The sequence below is a fragment of the Sus scrofa genome, chromosome 15, assembly GCF_000003025.6.
Source record: "Sus scrofa isolate TJ Tabasco breed Duroc chromosome 15, Sscrofa11.1, whole genome shotgun sequence".
Lineage (NCBI taxonomy): Eukaryota > Metazoa > Chordata > Mammalia > Artiodactyla > Suidae > Sus > Sus scrofa.
Genome location: NC_010457.5, coordinates 21985092 through 22008597, shown reverse-complemented (window position 1 = coordinate 22008597; position 23506 = coordinate 21985092). Strand labels below are relative to the sequence as shown.

At 34.1% G+C, this 23506-nt stretch overlaps 1 protein-coding gene across 1 annotated transcript in view; it reads right to left on the bottom strand.

Annotated features, from left to right (window-relative positions):
* Positions 1-23506, bottom strand: part of DPP10 (dipeptidyl peptidase like 10) — a 646290-nt gene that overhangs the window by 3392 nt on the left and 619392 nt on the right. Inside the window, 6 exon segments of the mRNA XM_021075451.1 lie at positions 1290-1363; positions 5770-5842; positions 5953-6011; positions 6265-6364; positions 19728-19782; positions 20486-20680. Coding sequence (XP_020931110.1) covers positions 1290-1363; positions 5770-5842; positions 5953-6011; positions 6265-6364; positions 19728-19782; positions 20486-20680 — 556 coding nt within the window.

Below are 23506 nucleotides of genomic sequence, written 5' to 3'. Positions count from 1 at the left end.
TAGCATCCATGAGGACACAGGTTTGATCCCTGGCCTCGCTCAGTGGGTTAACAATCTAGCATTGCCATTTGCTGTGGTGTAGGTTATAGACACGGCTCAGATCTCTCATTGCTGTAGCTGTGGCATAGGCCAGCAGGCTACAGCTCTGATTCAACCTCCTAGCCTAGGAACCTCTATATGCTGTGGGTGTGGTCCTAAAAAAAAAAAAAAAAGACAATGTCCTTTCCAACATAAATGATGTTAGTGCATTTACTAAAATATAAATGAAAATATTGTTATGTCAATTCTTGGATGTAAAGTTGATATATGGTATCTGATTGCCCTAACCCTAACCCTAACCCTAACCCTAACCCATAAACCTTTATGCTGTCAGCACCATGCCCCTCCATCTGTTTATTTCTACATCTTCATCTTTCATCATTCTAACCCTGGTTCATGTGTTTTCAATATGCTGAACCACTTTTAGTTCTTCCAAATGCTGAGGTATTAAAATGACTTGTTTCCCTTCGATGACTGTTCTTTCCCTCAGACTGAAAGTCCCTTGGTGTGTAAAGTATGTCTTATTGAGACGCCTGTAAAGTAAATCCTTGAAAAACATTTATTAAATATAACTGAATCCGAGATGTAAATTGTATTATGCTCTCTCCTTTTTTTCTCATAATATTTACTCAGAACACTTTTTCCTCCACTATTTTACCATACGATTGATGGAAATTTAGGAGAAGACAAAGGGACTAGAAGAAAAAAATTTAAAGTACCTTATTTTAAAAGAAATGCCAGTGATATGAATAAAATTCTGAGGAGGAAAAAAGTGTTTTTCAAAGAGTTTATGCAATTCACTTGTAAAATTTAAGGTGTTCTACATTCTCATTGTAAACAGGAAATAATAACAAAATTTGGTGCTAAAAAAAAAAACAGTAAAAATAGGAGTTGCTGTTGTGGCACAGCAGAAATGAATCTGACTAGTAACCATGAGGTTGTGGGTTTGATCCCTAGCCTCATTCAATGGGCTAGGGATCTGGTGTTGCTGTGAGCTGTGGTATAGGTTGCAGATGTGGCTTGAATATGGCATTGCTATGGCTGTTGTGTAGGCTGGCAGCTGTAGCTCTGATTCGACCCCTAGCCTGGGAACCTCCATATGCTGTGAGTGCAGCCCTAAAAAGCAAAAAACAAACAAACAAAAAGTAAAATAATAGGATGAGAGATGGAGCAATATATAAGCTGTGTTCTATATCTCAAAACTAAAAATACAAGGTAGAAAATTACATTCTTGTGAAAAACTGGCTTACCTGCATGGTATAATTCACTCCGGCTTTTATTAGGTGTTTGATTAATTCTGCTGAATGCTGGAAATGAACTTTTGCTGCAAGATATTAAATTATGATATTTGAAGGAAATATATTTTTTAAGATCAGAACATTTTTATATCATTATTTTCAAAGAGATTGAGTATTTTATTTTACATACATTATGCATTTAAAAAACTGATACATGGCTTTAACTGGGAAGCCAGTAGATTCAATGGTAATAAAACTTTGAACTTCACGTTTTAAGAAAATAAATTAAAAGAGGAGCTACTACAAAGCTTCTACTTACTGTACAGAATGGTAGTTAGATTTACTTTATTGGATATCATTTCTAATTTCTAACTGTTCATATATTTTATGCCATTATAAAAACTTTAACAAAGTGAATGCCTGTTTGGATAATAAGACTGCAAACTGGCTTTTTATTCTTTTCTGAGGATTGCTAGGGCCAGTCTCAGCCACTGGCATTCTGCCTTATATTAAATTAGACAAGAATATCTCAAGTTGAAAAAAAAGTGTATACATCTCAGTATTCTTGGGCTAAATATTTAATGTGGACCATACTAGTCTCACCTCTTTCCTTCTAGCTTCCTCCTCCCTGAACTGAAGTTCCAAAACTTTAAAATAAGTAGCACAGTGGACTGGAGGTGGGTAGTGGCATTGTCCCTAACTAGCTATGAAGACTTGGACAAATCACTCAAATTTCTTTGTGTAGCACTTTGCTCACCAGCACCTGGGCTATACATTCCTATAAAGTGTATCTTCAAATTTCCATAAATGACTTCTTTTTTTTTTTTTTTTTTTTTTTTGACTGCACCCATGGCATGTGGATGTGCCTGCATCAGGGACTGAACCCAAGCCACCACAATGACAATGCCATATCCTTAACTCACTGAACCACTAGGGAATCCTATAACTTCTAAATTAACATTTTTAAACTGTCTTTATAAAAGCAGGGTAAACTTAATAGTTTAAGCTTCTTCATGGGTCTAATTCTATGGTACAGAATAATCCTACTACAGAACAGATAGTAAAGGACTCCAAATAATCATTTAAATCTTTTGATAAAGTCTGCCTAATAATCTTTTCCAAGATGCTCTTATTGTACCTAATGGGAAAATTACCATGTCATCTGTAAATAAATGTACAAATTGCTCTGTAAATGTAAGCTACTAGAAATGCTAATAAATAGGGTGATGACAGAGGTAAAGTGATCTTTTATATACCTCAGTTGCTTATTGTAGAAAAAATTGAAAAAGATTCCATCATTCAGCTCTAGAAATACAGATGAAAAGATAAATGTATAAATGGATTTTCCAGTTGATGTTTTTGTTTGTTTAGTTTCTAAATGCAAAGCCATTTGCCCCCTTCCTAAAACTTAACAGAGGTGTTAAAAGTCTAATTGGTTGAGTTACCTGATTTGCTGATAATTTCAGAAGTTAATATTTTTTCCTTTTAATATATATTTATTTTTATTAAAGATTTACACAGTTGTGCCAATTTCTGCTGTATAGCAAAGTGACCCAGTCATGCATATATATATACATTATTTTTCTTATATTTATTCCACTATGGTCTATCCCAAGAGACTAGATATAGTTCCCTCTGCTATTCAGCAGGACCTCTTTGCTTATCCATTCTAAGTGTAATAGTTTTCATCTACTAACCTCAAGCACCCAGTCCATCCCACTCCCTCCCACCTCCTGCTCAGCAACCACAAGTCTGTTCTCTATGGAAGATAACATTAATAATGTTAGTATTATAGAGTCATTGACTGAGAACCTATAACCCACCAGTCCTATATAGGGCGTATGGGTGGTGTGTGTATGAGTACATTTGTGTGTGTGTCCTCATGTGTGTGCAAAAACACACAGGTGCATTTTCTTTTAAGTGACAAGTGCTGAATGTCTGCTTGTATTTTATTAGATAGGTGAAGTCCCAGGCCCATGACAGAGTGAATCTGCGAACAACATGATTAACTTTAATAGTTATAACATATGAAAGGAAAAAATGAATAATTCTAATATCTAGTATGATGACTAGATATAAAATAATTTAACCTTGATTATAATTTATTCCCACAATTGAAGTTTAACAGCACAGCATATATTTGCCTCGGAACTGGAATCAAATTCCTTTTTTTTTTGTCTTTTTGCCATTTCTTGGGCCACTTCCATGGCATGTGGAAGCTCCCAGGCTAGGGGTCAAATCAGAGCTGTAGTCACCAGCCTATGCCACAGCCACAGCAACGCAGGATCTGAGTCATGTCTGCAACCTAGACCACAGCTCATGGCAATGCCAGATCCTTAACCCACTGAGCAAGACCAGGAATCGAACCCACAACCTCATGGTTCCTAGTCGGATTCGTCAACCACTGAGCCATGACGGGAACTCCTCAAATTCCTTTTTTAATGAATCAACAGTTGTGGGATTTCCAGACAGTTATATTTATAATAAATATTTATAAATTCCATAATATTTGTTTTCCCAATTTTATTTGTTAAATAAAAAGAGTAGTAATACCTACTGCACAGTATTTTTGTGAAAACCTGATAATACATTGTTAAAAGCTTTCAGCACATTTTCTAATATATAATCAGTACTTAATAATTGCTACTTGTTACTATCAATGTATATGTAAATTCTTAATACTTTAGAACAAAATTCTAATGTCCTTCAAAATGTTTACATCATGTTTCACCCAACACGGGTATAGTATCATCTAAATCTTTTTTAAAAAATTTTATAATAGTCTTAGATTTTCCAAAAAGTTGCAAAGATAGTACAGAGAGTTCCAGTGTATTCCTTACCCAGTTTTCCCTATTGTCAACATCTTAACATTATGGTATATTTGTCATAACTAAGAAACATTTAAACAAAATGTTTCTTTAACCCCTTCTGGACTAGAACAGTTTCTCCAACTGTCTTGTTTTTGATGACTTTGGCAGTTCTAAGGAGTTCTGGTGGGGGATTTGGTAAGACGTTCCTCATTTGGGTGTGTCTAGGGTTATGGGTTTTTGAGACAAGACCATAGAGAGATGGAGTGATGTTTTCATGCTACTACCACCCTGTCTTGTCGCTGTTGATATTGACCTTGATCATCTGGCTGAGGTGAAGTCTAAGTCTCTCCACCATAAAAGTTACTCTTTCTTTTTCTATATCATACTCTTTTGAAGCAAATCACTTAGTGCAACAGACTCTGAAGTGGGGAGGAAGGAGAATTAAGCTTTGTCTCCTTAAGGTGAAGTATCTACATAAATTATTTGTAAATATACCAAAGGGAGGTTTGTGTCTTCTCCCTCATTTACTTATATATTAAAATATATGATCCAGGTTCTAATTTAACTATGACCTGACATGCTTAAAAGTTAGATTTGAGAGCTGGTATTATCTTTGCTGTAAGACCTTTTTAGTGATATTCTCTGTAAAATGGGATAAAAATACTGAGGCAGGGGCAGGGCCAGGTGGATTGACAAAACAAGTTCAAAATTTAAGAAATATTGCTTCAAGGCTTTGCTTCTCTTTGCTCACTTGCCAGGTAGCCTTGGATAAATCAGTTTCCTCCATGAAATTGATTTTTCTCATTCGTGTGTAGAGCTATAAATACTCAGCCTTCTGTTGAAAAATTTCACATAAAATAATAGAAAAAATATAAATTCTTTGAGCTCCAAACACTTCATGTGAGTATAAAATGATATTATTTATTACTAGTAATATTAATCACATCCATCTCGAATGTTTAAAATAATAAAAAACGAGAAGTGATATGTAAGTGCTTTTTCTTGGTTTTTGTTTTAACTTAAGCTGTAAACCTGAGTGCTCACAACTGTTTGCTCTCCTGCTGTTTATTCCAGGTTAGTTTCCGTTTGAGTCTTAGTAGCATCGAACCACATGCAGTTATTTACATATACATTAATTAAAATTGGGAGTTCCTATTGTGGCTCAGTGGTTTAGGAAGCCGACTAGTATTCCAAGAGGATGTAGATTCCATCCCTGGCCTTGCTCAGTTGGTTAAGGATCGGCATTGCAGTGAGCTGTGGCATAGGCTGGCAGTTGCAGCTCTGATTTGACCCTTAACTTGGGAACTTCCATATGCCATAGGTGCAGCCCTGAAAATAAATAAATGAATAAATATTAAATAAGATTTAAAAATTCAGTTCCTCAGTCATACTAAACAGGTCAGGTCCTTAAGAGCCAGATGTGGCCATTGGCTACGTGCTCAAGAGCAGAGAACATTTCCATCACCCCAGACAGTGTGACTGGCACTGAGGCTCATGCCCGCCTCTCCTCTTAGTCCTAGGGACCTTCTTCCTACCTCCTACCAGGCATGAGATTCTTTGTGTCTCTCTCCTCTGCTCTCTTCCCCAGAAGGTTCACAGGCCTCCTGTAAGCAAGTCCTTGGACGTAGCCCTTGGTTCAAGGTCAGGCACCATCCACCAGTAGCAACAAATATAATACTTACTGTCAGCAGTCCCATGAATTATTAATATATTTTCTTCTTTTAAGCCATGAATATTATGGAGCACACTGGATGCCTAGAAAGAAAAACACAATAATCCATTGATAGAGATATACCTCTGTTTGTATTCTGAGTTTTCAGAAAAAAAAAAATCTCTTCTTTCTTTGTTATTTTAAAATTAGTTACCTGGTAGGTGCTTTCTTCTTTAGATGGCAAACCAAGGTATCTTTCAGAGAAAGCAGAGGCTGTGACCCAAGAAAATGGACATTTAAGGATAAACTAAAAACCATTTGACTAGCATATTTCATCATTTAGTTCCTACATTTCACATTTAATTATCATGCTCCAATAAAATTGATTGAATCAGAGAGGTGAGAAACAGCTGAGAACATCTGTGATAACACATGATAAATGACCTCAATTCAGCTTCTTGGTGTTAGGACTTTCTTTTCTACAAATCAATATATTCTATTAGGTCAGTCTGTAGGAAGTACTTACCATACAACTTCAAGTCTACAATGGGTGCAATCACTGATCCACATTTAAAAAGTTTTTCATCTGATTTTAGGATCATTGATGCAATATAACCACCATACCCCTGCAAAAAAAAAAAAAAAAATTTAAATATAGATGTAATTTATCTATCTATCTATAATTATTCCTGGAGATTATTTTAGCTTTTGGTTTTCATTTGATAATATTTGTATCAGAATGACTCATAATGTGCCAGACTTGAACAAAGCTGTATCACTATACACAAATGAAAATTTCAAGAGTTGTCTACATTTTTATATAATAAGCATTTTAATAACTTTAGATAAAATAAAAAAATTGTATATTATCCAGTGTCAAATATTTTCTCTTTGATTTCATACAGCATATCTGGGAATAGCTCCAAACAGTTTGAAGCTAGGGAAATGTAGCACTAATTAAATCATATATCACTTTAACAATATATATTTAATAAAATGTATATTCATTTAATAAAACACTTCATAATGATGATGATTAAGAATTAAGAATTAAATATTTAAAAGATATCATCATATGGATAGATTCTACTTTCAATTCCACACAGCTAAGTATTTGATATAAATGGTATGTAATGAATATGCTTAGGAGTTAGGTGAGTTGGATTATTTTAAAATTTATTTTAAATGTCCTCTTGAAATGCTTTTGAACTAATTACAAATTATTTAAAAAAATAAATCAAGGTGTTTGCTTTTCTTTTGTATACCATGATCTAACTAGCGAAGTTCCAGAGGAGATTTTAATAACTGCAGTGAGGCTGGACTCAGGGAATGACCTACTGAGTTGTCCGTTCATTTTAAACATTAACTTTTGCTGGGCTCCTGGCACTGTTTTTCATTTTGCTGCACAGTGGAGTATCCCGATAGATACTAAACAAAATATAAACACGCAGGCCTTAGCCCAGAAATTCTCATACCGTTGATTCATGATGAGCTCTAGTTTTGAAAGGTTTTATTTTTGTTTTTGTTTTTTGTCTTTTAGGGCCACACTGGCAGCATATGGAGGTTCCCAGGCTCAGGGTCAAATCAGAGTTATAGCTGCCAGCCGATTCCAGAGCCAGAGCCACAGCAACAGGGGCTCTGAGCCGCATCTGCAACCTACACCACAGCTCGTGGTAACACCAGATCCTTAATCCACTGAGCAAGGCCAGGGATAGAACCCGTATCCTCATGGATGCTAGTTGGGTTTGTTAACCACTGAGCCACGATGGGAACTCCTACTTTTGAAAGATAAAGATTTCCAAATGATTCTAGTGTGGTCCTATGCTGTAGAAACCCTTTTTTCTTTTCTTTTTTTTTTTTTTCTCTAAATCCTTGAGATGAACAATAAGAATTTTATTTCCTTTTTTTTTTTTTGGCCCTGCCCATGACATGTAGAAGTTCCCAGGGCAGCGAATGAACCTGTGGTGCAGCTCTGGCATGCGCCACATTAGTGACAACGCTGGATCCTTAAATCCACTGAGCCAATAGGGAACCCCCAAAGAAATTTCATTTATATTTTTGAAGCATCATTTAAAAATTGGTACTAGAACATACAAAATGTGATCAGACATTACCAAAGTGTCTAATAGAGCACATATGAAAAGTAGCAGAATAGGCTACCCTAAAATATACCACTTGGCATATTGATTATTATGAGCTGTAGGGTCTTGAAAAAACAGCAAATGCAGGGAGAGGCTTTCTCTGAATTCCCCTTATTTGCCTAAAGACAGACCTTCTAAAAGGACTTCAATTGTCCTAGACCCCATCGCTGGAAGTTTCATCAACAAGGGAAGACTGACTCTTCACGTAAAGGAGAACAGAAGTTGACACCATCCCCAGAGAGACTTTGTCACAACTGTACCTTCCATCTAAGTCCCCATTCATCTTTCTTAATAATTTACTCTCTCCTAAAAGGCCTGCATCCCCTCTCTCCTTTCCCTATTAAGATGATACGTAAGCCTGAATTCTAAGCCACCTCACTTTTCCCTGGGTATCTCCTATGTAGACATGAGGTATACATATCAACAAACTTCTGTTGTTTTTCTGTTTAACCTGTCTTTTATTATAAGAAAGCCTCAATCAAGAACTCAGAAGAGTAAAAGAAAAATTATCTTTCCTCTCCTATATATGTCAATTTTATACTGGAATATTTAACTAGCACCCAGACATTTGAGCAAAGCTTCCCCAACAATTAGGAACTGTCAGAAATTAAATTATCCTTTATAGAGTTAAGCCACCACAGAGTGCCTTTGCTCAGTCTCTTTGAGAAAAACAAAAATAACCTTAGGTCAGCAAATTAATGAAACAAGTAATAGGCTTAGAGGCATTAACATAGCTAAAGAAAGAAGTAGAAGGAAAGAAAAGTAATTATTTTATCCTTCCAAGTTCTTGGCTGAGATGCCTTCCACTAAAAGACAGATTAACAAGAGAAAAAAAAAATGTTTATTTACATGTATACCTCACCTATACATGGAGATTAGCAGGGAAACTGAGTAACTCCCTGCCCTGGCCCAAGTTACCACATTAAATACTTTCTTCAACTAAAGACAAAAGAAAGGAAGGCCAGTTGTGGGAAATTACCAGGAATATACCAAGAATGTGGGAAAATACCAAGAATAGCAAACAAGGGTAAGGTTTGTTATGCAGATTTTAGTCAGTGCTTTCTCTACTGATAAATTTCTTAGGATTTGGAGTCATCCTTCTAATTCCTGGTACAGAGAAGAAAACACAGAGATTTTCTTTATAAATGAGGTAACTTCTCTGTTTTTAAAGCTTCTGCTAAATTTATGCTGTTTTTTTAAGATAATCGGCTCAAAATAACCCTTTATACCAAAGAGGCATGTTTTGGGATGGCATATTCTGCTGTCCTGCAGAAGTATGAAGGTTTGGGATGAGTCATACAAAGAAGTAAATAAATAGAAATTATAGGGCAAAAATGTAGAGAGACTTTGAAATTTCTGTCCCTATAAGGAGCTTTTCCAGTATATTATTTCTAAAATTCTCTCATGGAGATAGAGACCATAGCAATGTAGCCAAGAGGTTTCAAATATTTCCCAAGGGGTAACAGTATTCTCACAGTAAAAAATGCATCTTAGTTGATAGCTTTCAGTTAAGTGACTATAATTCTGTTATTTATATATTGACAACTTTGAAAGAATAGCTGAATATTACTATCCTGAGAATAAGTGTATATCATATTTAAATAATATAAATTTTAAAATTATGTTTTTACCTCAGTTTTATGTGATTCTTAGAGTCTGATTATCTCCAGGAACTAAGTAGAATTGTGCCTCCCAAACAAGGGGGAGATCACAGAACAATACTTGAAAGTTCTTTTTAAAATTTTTTTGGCAGCCCTGTAGGCATATAGAGTTCCCTGGCCAGGGATCAGATCCAAGTCGTCACTGCAGGATATGCTATAGCTGTGGCAACACCAGATCCTTAACCCAGTGTGCCCGACCTGGGATCGAATCTGTCTCCCAGTGCTGCAGAGATGCCACCGATCCCCTTGTTCCACAGCGGGAAATCCTGAAAGTTCTTCTAAACCATTTGGGAATCTTGTTAAAATATACATTCTGATCCAGCAGATCTCAGGTAGCACCTAAGATTTTTAACTAATTCCCAGGAAATATTTATGCCACTGTTCTGTATTTTGAATAGAAAGTTCTTATTGTTGTAATAATATAATAAAGATGCTCATCAGAATGTCTACCTAGCTTCAGCCAGCATTCCTTAGACCAGTGGAATTTTAAAAAATATGTATCAGAGCCCTCAAAAACAACTGAATCAGTATGTGGAAAACGGGCTGTGGAGCTCTCCATGTAAGTCTAAGTGAAGGTAGGTTTGTAAATCATTGATGCTGCATAAGGAGTTCTATTTTATTATTTCAAAAAAATATTTGGGACTTGGGATTAATGAAAGCAAATATTCGTTAATATTTAATGATAGTAAAAGTTTTTGAATAAACTTTTCTCTATAGCATTTAAAAATTGAATTAAAATGTTGCTTTAGTTTAATTTTCCTTAGAGAAATAAATTCTATATTTAAAAGAAAATCAATACTGGCAGAAATTAGAATAAATTAAATTTTAAGACAGAACATTGTAAATCAACTGTAGTAGAAAAAGTAAAAATCTTAAATTTTTTTTAATTGTTCACCTTTCTATCATTTCCTATTTATTCAATGAATGCAAGAATAGGTTATGAAAAAGTTCTTGGGAAAATAATATTCTATAAGATGCTAGCTAGGAATCAGATGTAAGTTCTAGCTAGATATAGAATGGTTAATTTAATTTTCCGAACAACTCATATCTATCAGGAAGATACCAAAAACTGAGGTTCATGCTATTGACTGTAGTCAACTAGACGATCTTTTAAATTTGATAAAGGTCGGTACTACTCAAGAGCCAGTATAGGCTGCTCTGTGTCAGTTCGCTGTCATTTTATTGGTTTCTCAGTGATCATATGTTTCCGTTTATTAAAATGGTTATATCATATCCATATGCAAAGCATATTAGCATTTCCTGTAAAATTTTAAAAAATTTATCTAGCTTTTTTTATTTTTACAGCTGTATCTGTGGCTATGGAAGTTCTCAGGCTTGGGTTTGAATTGGAGATGCAGCTGCAGTCTACACCAAAGCCATGGCAACACCAGACCGAGCTGCATCTGTGACCCACGCTCCAGCTTACAGCAACCATCAACACCAGATTCTTAACCCACTGAGTGATGCCAGGGAATGAACCCTCATCCTCGTGGAGAGCACAGCTGGGTCCGTAACCCGCTGAGCCATACTGGGAACTCCAAACTTATCTAGATTTTAAAAAGTTTATTCGATGGACCAAAAGTATAGAAAACTTCATTTCTTTAAAAAATATACATATATATTACCCATGATGTAAGAAACTGAATCCAATAGAAAGACTTACAGGAGCAGTGGGTGGAATCTGCAATACTATTTTGCTGAAGACTTACATTTTTATGTGCTCCATGTTTTGAAATAGTTAGTTGACATTTTTGAGATACTCTTCAAAAGATACACTGACAGAACTGAAAAAAAAGTTTTTCCTACAGCCATAGACTTGTATGATTCTTTCTGAACCACATCATTTGTAATACACAGGGAAATAATTTGAAATAAAAATACTGAAAATGTTATAAACAAAAATTTATTGCATAATATTAATTTGCAATAAAAATTTTAATTTGTTTACTATGATCCCATAAATTATATCTAAATTCTTTTAATCCTGTCTTGCTTTTTTTCTTCATTTTATATAGATATAGTAAAACTCTGAATACTAGCAGTGACTCAGTGTTGCTAACAAACCTTTGCCCAGTTGAGACTATGTAAGACTATAAATAATGATTTACCTCTATAGGTTACATTTTAAAAAGCTGCCATATCCAATGGATTTTTAAACTTGTTTTACCTTCCCCAGATATCCATGCCTCTTGTCTCCTCAAATTTCCTTGTCTTAGACCAATCACGATCTCCTAGTGAAATCTCTCCTGTCTTATGACTGAAAATTGCTGCCTCGTCTTTAATCTTTATCTCTTGCCTCTCTGCTTCATTCTTCTGAATTGTAATATTTCTGACATTTTATATACTTTACTAATTATTTTTGTTTGGTTTTAATTTATCTCTCCTCACAGAACTAAACATTAAAAAAAAAAATTAGACTGTTTTTTGTGACTGCTGTATGTCCAACAACTTGAAAAACGCTGGGCACATATATTATACACTTGGTAAATGTTTTTGAATGAACTAATTTTATTCCAATGCATGCTGGCCTGGCAATCATAGCAATATTATTTCTAAGTATGATGTTTATAAGGCTTTAAATTTTGCCACCTACTTTTAATGTGTGTTATCAATTTTTAAAAAATATGTCAGAAAAATACTTTCAGGAGTTTTCATACTTGGTACAATAAACAATAACATTGTTAAATATTATATGAAATTAGATTAGGTTCTAAAGGTAATTATTCAAACTAAAATGGATCAGTCTTTAATCAAGTCATATGAATAATTATTGAGTAACAGATGGCCAGTTAATAGCTAAATATGCTAATAGTATAAGATTTCCATTAATCCAGCAAACAAGTTATAAAAAAACACTGATAAACACATGCTATTCACAATAGAAATTAAATTATACAATAACATATAATACCTAATAATAAATATAACAGAGAATATATCTGAAATATATAAAGAATATTATAAAATTCTACTGAGAAATATTAAGGAATTAAATAGATGTACTATGGGATGCACATCAAAGTTATATCTTTTGAAAATTTTAATTCTTCATAAATTAAAATAAGGATTTTTCATAAAATTTAACTAAAAATTACAGCTGAATATTTGGGAGAATTTGAAAAAGTGGAGAAAATAAGAGAGGTAAGCCAAGGATATTTTGAAAGAAAAGAGTGAGGAGTGGAAAATATTTTGATATTAAAATATATTACTATTAAACATAATATTATAACTAAAGAACTATAAGATCAGCATAAGAACAAATAGGCAGATTACACTAGAAATAAATAAAAGAACATCTGAACTTAATGTTTAGACAGCATCACAATCAAAGTTTAAGGATGATTTATTCAATCAATGGAGCTGGTGAAACTGACTAGCAATTTAAAGCTAAAGAAATAAATTCTCAGCATACAAGTATAATGTACTGCTTCTGCCCCACTCAAACAGATACACAAAAAGAAAACATAAAAATACTTATTTTGATAGGAATGAGATATCTAAAAAATAAGATCATTAAAAGAAATCACTTGAAAGCTTTTGCCAAAAAACAAGGCAAAATTTGGAACACTTCAGTTTTGTTAATGATCATAAATGACACTGTTTATGAATGATCATAAACAAACTCAAGGAGTATTTCAAACAGATGTGAACAGATTATAATCTTTAATGTATCAAAATCTCAAAACTGCATTAAGAAAATAAACGCATATTTTCAAATATACCCAAGACCAATATAAAATAAGAATATATACATATATAAATTGACAATTCAAAAAGAACATTATAAAATGATTAGTAAACATAAAAAATTACTTTTACGTAGGAATTTTTAAATCTATCATGATGGAATAAAAGAAATGAGATTTATCCTTCTGTATGAAACAACTAAAAGTATGGGCAAAATACGTGAAATAGAAGTTTTGATTCTACATATAAACTTTAAATTTTGATAGGAGACAGCAAAAGACAAATTCAGAGAACCTATCAAAACCCAAAAATGGTTACTAAAAATATATTCATAATGTATACATATTGGAGAAACTATAAAGCACCAAAGAAATATTCTTAAAAAATATGAGTCAACATTGATTCTAAACTTTATAAATAAAAAAACTAGATGAGATTTAAAAGAAAAAATTTGAAAAAGAACAAGATGGAAGAACTTCTACTATATCATTTTTAGATATAGTATTATTACACAATAGTGATTTTGGTATGTCAATTATATCTCAATTTAAAAAATGAAAAAAGGGAAAAATAGGTTTGTGATTATAGTATGCTTCCTATAATTTAGAAAGCCTTAACACAAAAGTGTCTGTTGCACAACATAAATAGTCCATAGATCAGTTGTGTTAATATATACATATATATGTATATATGACAATAAAGACAGGGGAAACATGCTCAATATTATTAATCATCAGAGAGCTGAAAATGAAAATTAATACCTCCATTCATTCATTAGAATGGTTTAAATGAAAAAGACTGATGATATTAAGATTTAGTGAGTAGGTAGGGCACCTGGGACTCTCATATACTGCCATTGGTAAAATAAAATGATACAACTACTTTGAAAAAAGTTTGGCAATACCTTATAAAAGCAAAGAAGAAAACAACAAAAAAATAAAATAGAGAAAGGAAAAAAGAGAAAAAAAAACAGCTTAAGATAAATGGAGGGAGAAAAAAATAAGATACTAGGGACAAATAATAAAAATTATAAAATGTAAATATATCAGTAATAACAATTTATATAAATAAATCTTCATAAATTGACAGATAAAAAGTGTATTTTTTTCTTTTTTTTAAAGGAGCATACCTAAATCATAGGACGAGGTTTGAAAATAATAAGATAGAAATGCAAAAACAATGTGTACTAATCTAAAGAATGCTGGTGTTATAATTTTTATATTTCAAAAATCACTTATAATGTAAAAAATCAATAAACTGGGTCAGTGCAAAATAATAACAGATTAAGTTTACTCAGAAGATGTAATAATTTTGAACTTGGAGAGAATGAATAAAAATAGTCATCAAATATACAAAGCATAAATTAACATCATAAGGTGAAATCAAATAATTTACCATTATTATGGCATACTTTAATACAGCTTTCTTGGAAATTAGAGAGATAATATATCATTAAGTAAGTTTATGATTTCAACATCATGATGGACAAGTTGATCAAATGGGCTTATATGTAACACTAAATCTTTTAAGCAGAGGTGAAGATTTTATAAATCATTCCTAAGTCATAAATCAACTGAGGTTTCAAAGGATTTCTGTTTTTCTAGTCAATTCTATGAGTACAATTCAATTATAATCAAAGTCAATTACAGAAAAGTACCAAAACTCCTATAGTGGAAAAAAATAAGAAAAACAATTCAGAGGGTATACTTACCCTGGAAATCAAGAAATACTCATATTAAATTTTAAAAAGTACTACATATTAGTACCAGTGGGGAATGCCCAAGGAAGTATTATAAAGGGATTTCTTCATTTAAATGCTTATATTTGAAAGGAAGAATGCTAGAAATTAATATGCCCAACATTCAACATGGTAAGTAAAAAAACAATGGATTTAAAAAGTAGAAAAAAATAATAACAGGAAGAGTAGAAATTAGTGAAAAAGAAAAAGAGAAGAAAAAATTAAGCTAAAAATATGTTCATGAAAAATAGGGAAAGATGAGAAGGAGATGAGGAAGAGAACAAGAACAAGCAAGAGAGTGAGTATAGCAACAGAGAGCCAACCAAGAGGAGAGGTGCTCCAGCGATGGCAGAGGACACTAATAAGCCAAGCTGAGGGCAAAATGGGACATTGCCATCACTAGTGAAATGATGAGACATGCGATAAGAGGATAGATATTACAGTTTGAAAATATTCTTGAACAACATATGAAATGGAAACAACCCTTTTAAAACTGCTAAAGACAGAAGTTCCCATTGTGGCTCAGGGGTCACAGAACTTGACATAGTGTCTGTCGATGAGGATGTAGGTTTGATCCCTGGCCTTACACTGTGGGTTAAGGATCTGGCATTGCTGTGGCTGTGGCATAGGCCTGCAGTTGTGGCACCAATTCAACCTCTAGGTTCGGGAACTTCCATGTGCTGCAGGTACGGCTGGGGAAAAAAGTGCTAAAGACAAATTTTGCCACTGGAGGTGCAAGGTACAAACCTCCAGCGGAAAAACAAATGAGTCATGGGTATAAAGTGTAGAGGGTGGGGAATATAGTCAATAAATATGCAATATCTTTGGTGACATATGGTAACTAGACTTTGTGTGGTGGTCATTTTGAAATGTATAGGAATATCAAAGCACTCTACAGTGTGCCAGGAACTAACATAGTGTTATAGGGATGGGGAGTGGGGGAATTGGATGAGGTCATTCCAAAGGTACCAACTTCTAGTTATAGGATAAATAAGTACTAGGAATGTAATGTACCACATGATAAATATAGTTATTCCTGCTGTATGTTAAAAATGAAAGTTGTTAAAAGAGTAAATCATAAGAGTCCCCTACACAGGGAAAAATATTATTTTCTATTTATTTAATTTTGTGTCTATGTGAGATGATAGATGTTCACTTAACTTACTATGATAATTATTTCATGATATATATATATCAAATCATTATGTTTTACACCTTTAAACTTATATAGTGCTGTATGTCAGTTATATCTCAATAAAACTGGAAAAAAACCAAAAAGTACTGACTCCAGAAGAAATGAAAAAATCTTAATAGTCTTATACTGATTATATAACTTTTTTTATTTTTTTTTTGTCTTTTTGCCTTTTCTAGGGCTGCTTCTGCGGCATATGGAGGTTTCCAAGCTAGGGGTCTAATCGGATCTGTAGCTGCCGGCCTACACCACAGCCACAGCAACGCCAGAGACGAGCTGTATCTGTGACCTACACCATAGCTCACGGCAACGTCAGATCCTTAACCCACTGACCAAGGCCAGGGATCGAACCTACAACCTCATGGTTCCTAGTCAGATTCATTAACCACTGTGCCACAACAGGAACTCCCTGATTATATAAATTAATTTTTTTTTGTCTTTTCTGTCTTTCTAGGGCTGCACCTGTGGCATATGGAGGTTCCCAGGCTAGGGGTCTAATTGGAGCTGTTGCCGCCAGCCTAGGCCACAGCCACAGCAACACCAGATCTGAGCATGTCTGTGACCTACACCACAGCAATGCCAGATCCTTAACCCACTGAGCGAGGCCAGGGATCAAACCTGCAACCTCACAATGCCAGATCCTTAACCCACTGAGCGAGGGTTAAGGACAGCAATGCCAGATCCTTAACCCACTGAGCGAGGCCAGGGATCAAACCTGCAACCTCATGGTTCCTAGTTGGATTCGTTTCCGCTGCGCCTTGACAGCAACTCCTAAATTTAAATATTAATTAAAATTGTTCCAAGAAAGAATGCCATAGCCCCAGATACCTTTACAATCTAATTCTGATTCCAAGCACATTTTCTAGACAATAGAAAAAGGAAGAACATAATTCCTCAGCCAGTTTTATGAGTTTAGCATAACATAATTGATACTGAAATGAAACAAGTGTATTCCAAAACAAAAAAATCACAAGACCTAAGTCTTAAAGCTACAACATTCCCTTATATAATAAGAAAGCCACCTTCTAAGTTATAATTCAGTCTCAGATATGTATATTTGTTTAACAGAAATGGAATATTTTCTTCTACTTGAAATAAATATAATTGTGTTTTCATTTGTTTATATCCTATGTTAGTCTAGCCTACATTTATATTGCCAAGGTAAATTGCCCTGAGACTCATTCATCCCCTAATACAGTTAGAAACATGAGATTTTTGTACTCCTAAATCTAAGCCTGCATGTTTCTAGACTGACACCTAAATTTCCTGGTTAATATGGAGAACTCTCTAAGGTTTGTGACCAGTCATCCTCCCAGTGTTGTTACCTGTCACATCCTTATGTGAACCATAGTTTTAGTCAATTACTTTATTTTGTGTTCTCCAAACATGCTCTCCTTACCAACATGATGCATTTGCATGAAACTCTTCTTGCCCTCTACTTGCTGAATGATTTTCTATATCCAGTTCATGTTCTACTTTCTTCCTGAAGCATTTTGTGACTTTCTGAGTCTTCTCTAAATCTCCATTTTAAAGAATGTTTGCAGAATGTTTGGTCTCTTATACTTATTTATGTGTATATAAATAAAGTCCTGAAATAATAAGCCCTAAGTCCTCTGTAAACTATTATATATATTAGGACCATTAAGGAGTAAAATATTATCTACTATATGTACTTTTGCTGTGGTAAGAAACACACAAAAATTTACCATCTTAGAACATTTTTAAGTGCAGCGTTCAGTTGGGTCAAGTGTATTCACTTTACTCTGAAATTCTATGCCCATTAGAAAACAGCTATATTTTTACCTCTCCCCTAGCCTTGGCAAGCTCTACTCTGCTCTCCATCTTTATGAATTTGATGGCTTTAGATATTTTATATAAGTTGAATAAAACAGTATTGCCCCTCTCTGACTGGCTCACATGCCTGAACACAATGTCCTCAAGGTTCATCCATGCTCAGGATGTTACATTATTTTATGCACTTGTTAATGTGTCTACAGTGTTTTCACTTCTCTGGAATGATCACTTTCTTAGACATTTTCATTTCTTCACTAATATCTTTACTGCTAGTTATGGGCTTTCATTTATCTAGTTGTTTGCACTTATGTGGGAGGTGCATTGTTCACAGAATATTTTTATTGATCCCTTGAGTATTACTGAAACCAAAAATTAAATACAGCAAAGGCATGGTGCACTGCAAATATCTGAGGTGGGGGCAGAATGGTAGTGATTTGTGTTGTTTTATATTTTATTCATGTGTTAAGCAGTTATCAGGAATCCAATTGTCTGTGTGTACCGCTAAAGTTTATGCCCAAGTAAAATTATCAGCTACGTACTGTCATGAATTCCTGGGTTCAGTTATAAATAGTAGAAACTATACTGTTTAAATCCATGAACCCCAAGAGTTTGCTTTGTTTATAAACTAAAATAGTACAAGATCTCTTTTTCTTCCTTTTATTAAAATTTTTAGTGGCCACACCCACAGCATATGGAAGATCCCAGGACAGGAACTGAATATAAGCAGCAGTGGCAACCTCTGCCACAGCTGCAGCAACACCAGATCCTTTAACTCACTGCTGGGGATTGAACCCACACCCTCACAGGAACCCAGGCCACTGTAGTCAGATTCTAACCTACAGCACCACAGCAGGAACTCTCACAAGATCTTTCTTTTCCTCTTAGTATCTTTACTAGCCCAGTGATATGTATACATTAGGTGCTCAATAAATATCTATATAGTGTCTATTTTCCTACTGTGAAAATGATGTTGACCTAGAGATAAACGTTATTGCTATAAGAAATAAATATCCTCAGGGAATTATATTCAATGTCTTAAAATAAACCATAGTGGAAAATAATATAAAAAGAATATATATATATATACATATATATATATATATATATATATATATATGTATAACTGAATCACTTTGCTGTACACCAGAAACTAACACAACATTGTAAATCAACTATACTTCAATTAAAAACATTTCTTTTAAAAGAGGAAAGTATCACACAGAAAGCACAGAGGACATAGTTATCCATACTGGTCATTTTTCAGTTCCTAAACCATGCAGTCTTCCCCAAGGCTCTGTGCTTGTTCCTTCTGTGGAGAACTCTCTCCCTCAGTAGATTTGTATAACTGCCTTCCTCTTATTATTTAGGTATCAGCCTAAATAGCACCTAAATCAGAGGTGCCTTGCTGGACTACTCAATCTAATAACATTGGCCCTTTCTGGACTTAACTTTATCCATCCATTTTTCTTGCTTAGTCTTATAAGACTTACTACCATACGAAACTGTTTTTCATTTATGTGTTTACTTTCTATGGTTCCTCTCTAGAGGAGAATCTTCATGAAAATAGATTCTTTTTTCTGTTGTTGCTCTAACACCAAGCACCAATTAGAGATCCTCAATAAATAGTTGTTGAATTAATAAAAAACTTAATGTATATAACATGAATTATAATATACTTCAAAGGATAACAGAGAAGTTATGGTAAAATGAGGAAAGTAATTATATAAGTACACATATGAATACATCATGTAAACACATATATATTTCTATATTTACCTTTCCAAAAATGCTTAGTCTTTTGGAGTCAATGTATGGCTGTTTCAGTAAAAATCTGAAATAAAAAAGATGAAAATTATGGTTATAGCTTCTTGAGTTAAATGAAACATGGAAATTCATTCTTAGCAACAAGAAACAAAACAAAAACAAAATAAAACAGGACAAAAAAGAGGTCAAACTTGAACTGCTTTAGTAGTTGCAGGTTCATACATGTAGAAGAGTCCCATATAGCAAAATCTTGCACTGAATGTAGTGGTGCAGTTGTTCTGATATTGCACTTGTTAACTTGTTACAAATGCAGAATCTTGGGCCCATTACAGGCCTCCTGAATCAACACCTACCTCTTGACAATATCCTAGCAAATGTCTGTATACTGTTTTAAAGAACCTACCAGCTTTCTCTGGTCATTTTTTCATGCCAGTGATGAAAAGTTATCTGTAAAATCTCAAGGACTGTAATTAAGTGGGAAAATAATAGACATTGTAGATTATTGTAAATACACAATGTAGTAGTTTAACGTTTCTCCCCTTTACATAAATCCAAAGCGAATTCTCATTCCAGAAGGGGAAGTATGATCATTCTTTTATTATGTCACTGAGAATGATAGGTACTCGAAAAGATACAATAATCTACATGATCAACCAAGAAAACCGTCTGATTACTAAAAGAAAAATCTCTGAGTCAGCATTAGAATTCTATACCACATAACCTAGCTTTTCATTGTAGGAAAAGTAATAAGAAAATGCACATCCACTTACTTCACAGCTGCTATTTGGTCCTTTACGTCCACGGAGCCTAACCTTCGATGAATCTCCTGCAAAATTTTTAAGCCCTGGAATCCACTTCCTCTACCATCAAACCGTGCTATGATGACATTATCTGTGTCGACAAGGACTGAATCCCAGTCAACATGGAACTTATCTGTAACCAGCTGGCCTCCTGGTTCTTCATCCCTGCAAATACCAACACATTGGACCAAAATAAGAGCAACTGATAATGTGGTCGAAGTTTAGCTTCCCACTTATCACTTAAAAATTATAGAAATGACTTATGTTGGCTATTAAATTTTCTATTGGTTCTTGATAGCTAACCTAAAAGTATAAATGACAATTTCCTTTGTAAATTTAAATGAAAATCTTTTTGAATGAAATAAAAATACAAAATAAAGTTTAAGACTGTTCATGAGAAATCATTTTAACTCATTTTAAAGAGAGGAAAATAAAGTAAAATGTACACACATTCCATACCATTTCTAAAGAATGACTGTCAAGGTGCCATACAGGCCTGATGTTCCTGGATTGCTTACAGAAACTGTGTTTTAGAAATGTCTTGCAGATGGAATATAAGGGCTAAAGGGTATGACAGAGAGCAAATCAATTATGGAGGTTTAATAATAATTTAATAAGAAATGTACAATCCTAAATCACATCAGACACAAAAAGAAATATTGCATTATTTCCTGAATTTGTGTGTGTGTATGTGTGTGTGTGTGTGTGTGTGAGAGAAAGAGAGATATGCAATTCTCACTGAGAAGAACTTAAGCAAACAGTGAGGAAAAATTATTTTTCATCACTAAAGCTGACAGCAGGAAAAGGAAGCAGACACACATTTGTTTGAAAATTTGAAAGCTAGAAGTAAAGAAGGACACACAAATGATAAAGCATGAACAATCCCTCCGAGACTGGCCATACAACCCTGAACGCACCTGATCTCGTCTGAACAATCCCTCAGAGGGAAAAGGTGATAAAATTTTAAAATGTCACATTACAATGGTATTTATAATTTATTTTCCAGAATACAGGAAAGGCAAAAAACAGACTCTCATAAAATCACACAGATTTTCTAGGTCCAAACCTAGGTAAAATTCAAACACACAGTTGTCCATGTGATCTAGATTTAAAGAGCATCAAAACATTTCTCTGAAAAGATCTCCATTTTTAGTTAGGCTGCATACTAGAAATCCTCACCCTCCTCACTCTCCTATAAAGACACCAAATTTGCTTTCAAGTTTAAGATGTGTTGCTCAGAAGCACCAAAATATACTGATGCACACACTAATCCCAATTAACAAGCTTTTAGGGTAGCAGATTAGCTAAAGAAAATAACTTCTGGGCAGAAAATAGAGCAGATACAGAGGTTGTGTGGGACCAATGAGTTAGGTAAAGGAGGGAGTAGGGAAATAGGCATCATGGCCTATCCCAAGACATTGGATATATAATTCCCTGTGCTGCAGTGGGACCTCACTGCTCATCCATTCTAAATGGATTTGCATTTACTAACCCCCAAATCCCAGTCCATCCCACTCCCTGATACCTGGTCTGCGGTATTTTTTTATGCTAGGCAAAGTAAACTAATAAAAATGCTTCTGTGACCTATGCCCTTAAGATCAGTTATCGTATTTACTGTATACTACCAACATTTGTTTCACTTTTAGGGGGAAGAAGTTGTCTGTTGCATGCCTTATTGCATATATTATTATTATTGTTACACTGTAAATATGACAATTTGTGCCATGGAAGGGTTTTGATTATGACCCACTCCATTCTTTCATAAATCATTCATTTGACAGTAATCCTGTCATTCAAATCTAGATTTTCTTTGTTCCTCCACAGTGTTTGCAATTTTTCTCCTTTTTTTTTTTTTTTTTTCTTTTTTAGGACCATACCTGCAGCATATGGAAGTTTCCAGAATAGGGGTTGAATCAGCCCTGCAGCTGCCAGCCTACACCACAGCCACAGCAACACCAGATTCAAGCCACATCTGTGACCTACACCACAGCTCATAGCAATGCTGGATCCTTGACCCACTGAGATAGTCCAGGGATCGAACCCACATCCTCATGGATACTAGTTGGGTTCTTAATTGGCAGAGCCACAGTGGGAACTCCATCTTTCTCTTTTTTAATTTAATTTTTAATTTATTTTAGTTTTTGCAAATTTAGCTCTTGATCAGATTATTGGGAATTGTTACTACACATATCCATATGCTTTTGCCTAGTTCAGAATGGAGTCTGAAATTGCTATTTTTCCCCAGGTTCTCAGCTGATATTGATATAACTTGGCTACTATTTGAGAAATAGCATGAATCATCATCACAGCACAGTTTCTAGTGCATAGAGAACATAGAAAAGGCTTGCTAAACCTTTTCTGTCCAAGAAAGTAGATTCAGGTGAAGTTTAAAATTGCCTAAGCAATCCTACATTTTGAAACTTGGAATTGAATGTAAATATTAGAAATCAAACCAGGATCCACAGAGGACAAGATACAAGGATTAACTTCAACATTTAAGCTGAGTAAAAATATGACAATTTGAATTCCAACTTCACTCTGAGCACAGACTGGGGCAATATTAAAGCACTAAGATTCAGTTTCCTTATCTTTAATAATGGTAAAATACTGTCTCATTTTCCTCAAAGAGTTTCGTAAGCATTAAATAACATCACATATTTGAAAACACTTTATGAAATATAGTAAGCAGTATAAAATGATTATTAGAGGTATCAAATAATAGAAACTGTTATTATTACTCTTTTGTTTTTGAAGTCACTTTTCCTTAGTTTAGTATATTTCCTTGGAGTTTAAAAAGGAAGCCTATGTAAAGAATTTTGGGCCATTGTGCAGAAATTAAATTGAGCAATGTCTATGGATAAAGATATGCTGTGCAGTAGGAGCTGTTATGTCGAAGGGATTTCCATGTTCTAGGTAAACAAAGATACCTAAAGACTTACAAGAAAATTGAAAAATGCAATCAACTGATTCTTTGGAGTGATTAGCAGAGTG